The sequence below is a fragment of the Epinephelus moara genome, chromosome 22, assembly GCF_006386435.1.
Source record: "Epinephelus moara isolate mb chromosome 22, YSFRI_EMoa_1.0, whole genome shotgun sequence".
NCBI lineage: Eukaryota > Metazoa > Chordata > Actinopteri > Perciformes > Serranidae > Epinephelus > Epinephelus moara.
Window position 1 is genome coordinate 3,165,164 of NC_065527.1, and position 2,966 is coordinate 3,168,129.

The 2,966-nt window shown below is 47.0% G+C and overlaps 1 protein-coding gene across 3 annotated transcripts in view; it reads left to right on the forward strand.

Annotated features, from left to right (window-relative positions):
• adcy2b (adenylate cyclase 2b (brain)) overlaps window positions 1–2,966 on the forward strand; it is a 76,914-nt gene that overhangs the window by 65,931 nt on the left and 8,017 nt on the right. For all 3 annotated transcript variants that reach the window (XM_050035414.1, XM_050035415.1, XM_050035416.1), the window contains 2 exons: window positions 1,356–1,540; window positions 2,523–2,607. In XM_050035414.1, coding sequence (XP_049891371.1) covers window positions 1,356–1,540; window positions 2,523–2,607 — 270 coding nt within the window. The remainder of the gene's footprint in view (window positions 1–1,355; window positions 1,541–2,522; window positions 2,608–2,966) is intronic.

The window sequence follows — 2,966 nt, forward strand, 5'->3', positions numbered from 1 at the left end:
GTGTGAGTGAATCTGCCTGTAGTGAAACCGGGGGGAAACCGGTGCTTCCTCCTCAGGCTCCACTTCACTCAGCTGCCCCACAGACCCGCTGCTTCTTCCCACTTTAACCTGAATAACAAACCGGAGCTAGCTGGGAGCGGCTAGCGGTTAGCCGCAGCATGACTGGAGGGAAGCACAGCCAGTTAGCCTCCGTTTGCCTCTGAGCTAGCCCCGGCTCTCCGTTCGGATCCAACTGTTATTCAGGTTAAAGTGGGAAGAAGCAGCAGGTTTATCGGGCAGCTGAGTGAAGTGGAGCCTGCGGAGGAAACACCGGGACCGTCTGGATGTAATAGTCCGTGGAGGTGCTGCGGTGCTCGGCTGCACAGATAGGAAACCCCTCGGCTGACAGGATGTACCACTCTCTCACTCCGCTCTCTCTCACGCAGGCGCAGAACATACGTGCCACTTGGCCGTCGGATGTAGTCCGTGTATTTTGTTCAAATGCAACTGACACAGGGCGACGTGAGGCGACGTAGACGATGCAACAGTTGGCTTTCGTCGCCGCTAGTTCTTTGATGTCGGTTTGGTGTGTCCGCACCTTATCACAGGGCTGATACATAGAGACAGACAACCATTCACACTCACATTCACACCTACGGACAATTTAGAGTCACCAGTTAACCTGCATGTCTTTGGACTGTGGGAGGAAGCTGGAGCACCTGGAGGAAACCCACGCTGACACAGGGAGAACATGCAAACTCCACACAGAGGGGCTCCTCCATTCCTAGGTTTGAATCAGTTATCCGAAAATGTAAAATTTGAGATTTGTTAATGCAGATGGGTTAAAACCTCCTGACAGGCGTTTTCTGAAGCAGCATCTCTCCTTGCCATGACAGTATTTTCCATATGTATGAGGAAACTCATTCTTCTGTGCAGCCGTTTCAAAACTGTAAAGCTGATGACATAATTTCACATCAAGCCAGAAAAAAAATCACTCATCAGACAGCTTGGTGTGTGTTGTCGTCATCAGAGGCAGGGCACAAAAAGCTCAAGGCTTTCAGTCATTGTTCTGTTTGTCATTAATAAGGATGGCGGAGGCCTTCTCACCCTCGCTGTAGGCTCACAGATCTACCGTTTGTATCGTCCTGTGGTATTACATAAACATGTTGTGTAAGAATATTGACATGTCCTCATGTCAGTATTCAATCTGGAGTTCTGTTTGTGCTTCCTAACTACAGCATGTTGATGACTCACCGCTGTTCAAGCAGCACATTTACTGGAAACTCACATGAAGCTACATTTTGTTCCTTTGTCTACATCTTCGTCATCTGTCACTGAGGTCACACTGTGCCTCACCTCTTTGTCTCCGTCCACAGTACTTCATCTATTGCTGCATCCTGGGGCTGGTGTCATGCTCAGTGTTCCTGAGGATCAACTATGAGCTGAAGATGGTGGTGATGCTGGTTGCCGTGGTGATCTACAACATCATCATCCTCCAGACGCACGCCTCCCTGCTGGATGGATTTAGCAAAGCGCTGTACACTGCCGATACACTGGATAGGTACCTGCTAGCTGTGCACAAACACACACACACACACACACACACACACACACACATTGTAATAGAGGTAATAATTATTCGGCCCACCTAAGGTCAGGACTATCTGTCTGAAACCCTCTGACCCTGCAGCCTGCTGGCACCAGTTGAGCAGAGCCTATTAAAACCACTAATGAGACTGGACCCTGGTCTTGAGGGAAAGAGTATCGCTGAGGTAGTAACATCCTATAAGAGTGTCGATCAAGTGTAACCCTCGGAGACGAGGATGATGGGTGGCAGAGTGAGATACAGCAGTTTGTGTTGATGGAGCTGAATTCATCACATTTGACTGACAGCTGCAGGCTCACTGCAGGAGAAATCCCATTATGCACAAAGTTTTCAGAGCGGTAAGAAAGACGGAGAAGTGGCTTTGTTTCTTCCTCTCACCTTGGATTTATTAGCATGAAGACGCATCAACAGAACTGTTCAACAGTGCTGAATAAAAAGTAAATAGACTAAGAAATCAATGTTGTGTCCTGACAAACTCACACTGAGCGAGCCGCCTGTTAATGACGCTGTGGGCTAATGGGCATGTAGCTACTTCCATGTTTCAGATGATACGTCATGTTTGTAGTCGACCAATGAAGATGAGTTTACATATCACCTTGGGTTCGTCCTTCACCTTCTCAAAATGATCCCACACTTTGGATTTCCTGCCCGACATGTTATTAACTAGCCTGTGGAATAACCGCAGGTACCAGCCCTGGACATTAGGGGCTGGACACAGACAGGACTTATTAGCACGATCACGTCACTGTTGGTTTTGTTTTTTTGATGGGATTGGCTGATTAAACAATACGACTAGACTCTGACATCAGATGATTACCAGTGTAATAACTGATAATGTCTTCTCTCTCTCTCTCAGTTCATTATGCTTTATTGGCCTGAGTGTAACAAAGACAATATTGCCAAAGCGTGCAGTAATAATCTCTCTCTGCTTGTCCAGACCAGGAGTGCTGAAGGATCTGAAGACGATGGGCTCTGTGTCTCTGTTCATCTTCTTCATCACCCTACTGGTGTTAGCCAGGCAGGTCAGTATTCTCCTTAAACTGGCCACACTAACATAACGAGACATCTGTGTAATAGATATATATATATACACTCACTAGTCACTTTATCAGGTACACCTGTTCAACTGCTCGTTAACACAAGTAGCTAATCAGCCAATCACGTGGCAGCAATTCATTAACATTTAGTCATGTAGACATGGTGAAGACGAGCTGCTGAAGTTCAAACGGAGCATCAGAATGATGAAGAAAGGTGATTGAAGTGACTTTGAACGTGGCATGGTTGTTGGTGCCAGACGGGCTGGTCTGAGTATTTACTGGGATTTTCAGCACAACCATCTCTAGGGTTTACAGAGGATGGTCCCAAAAAGATCAAATATCCA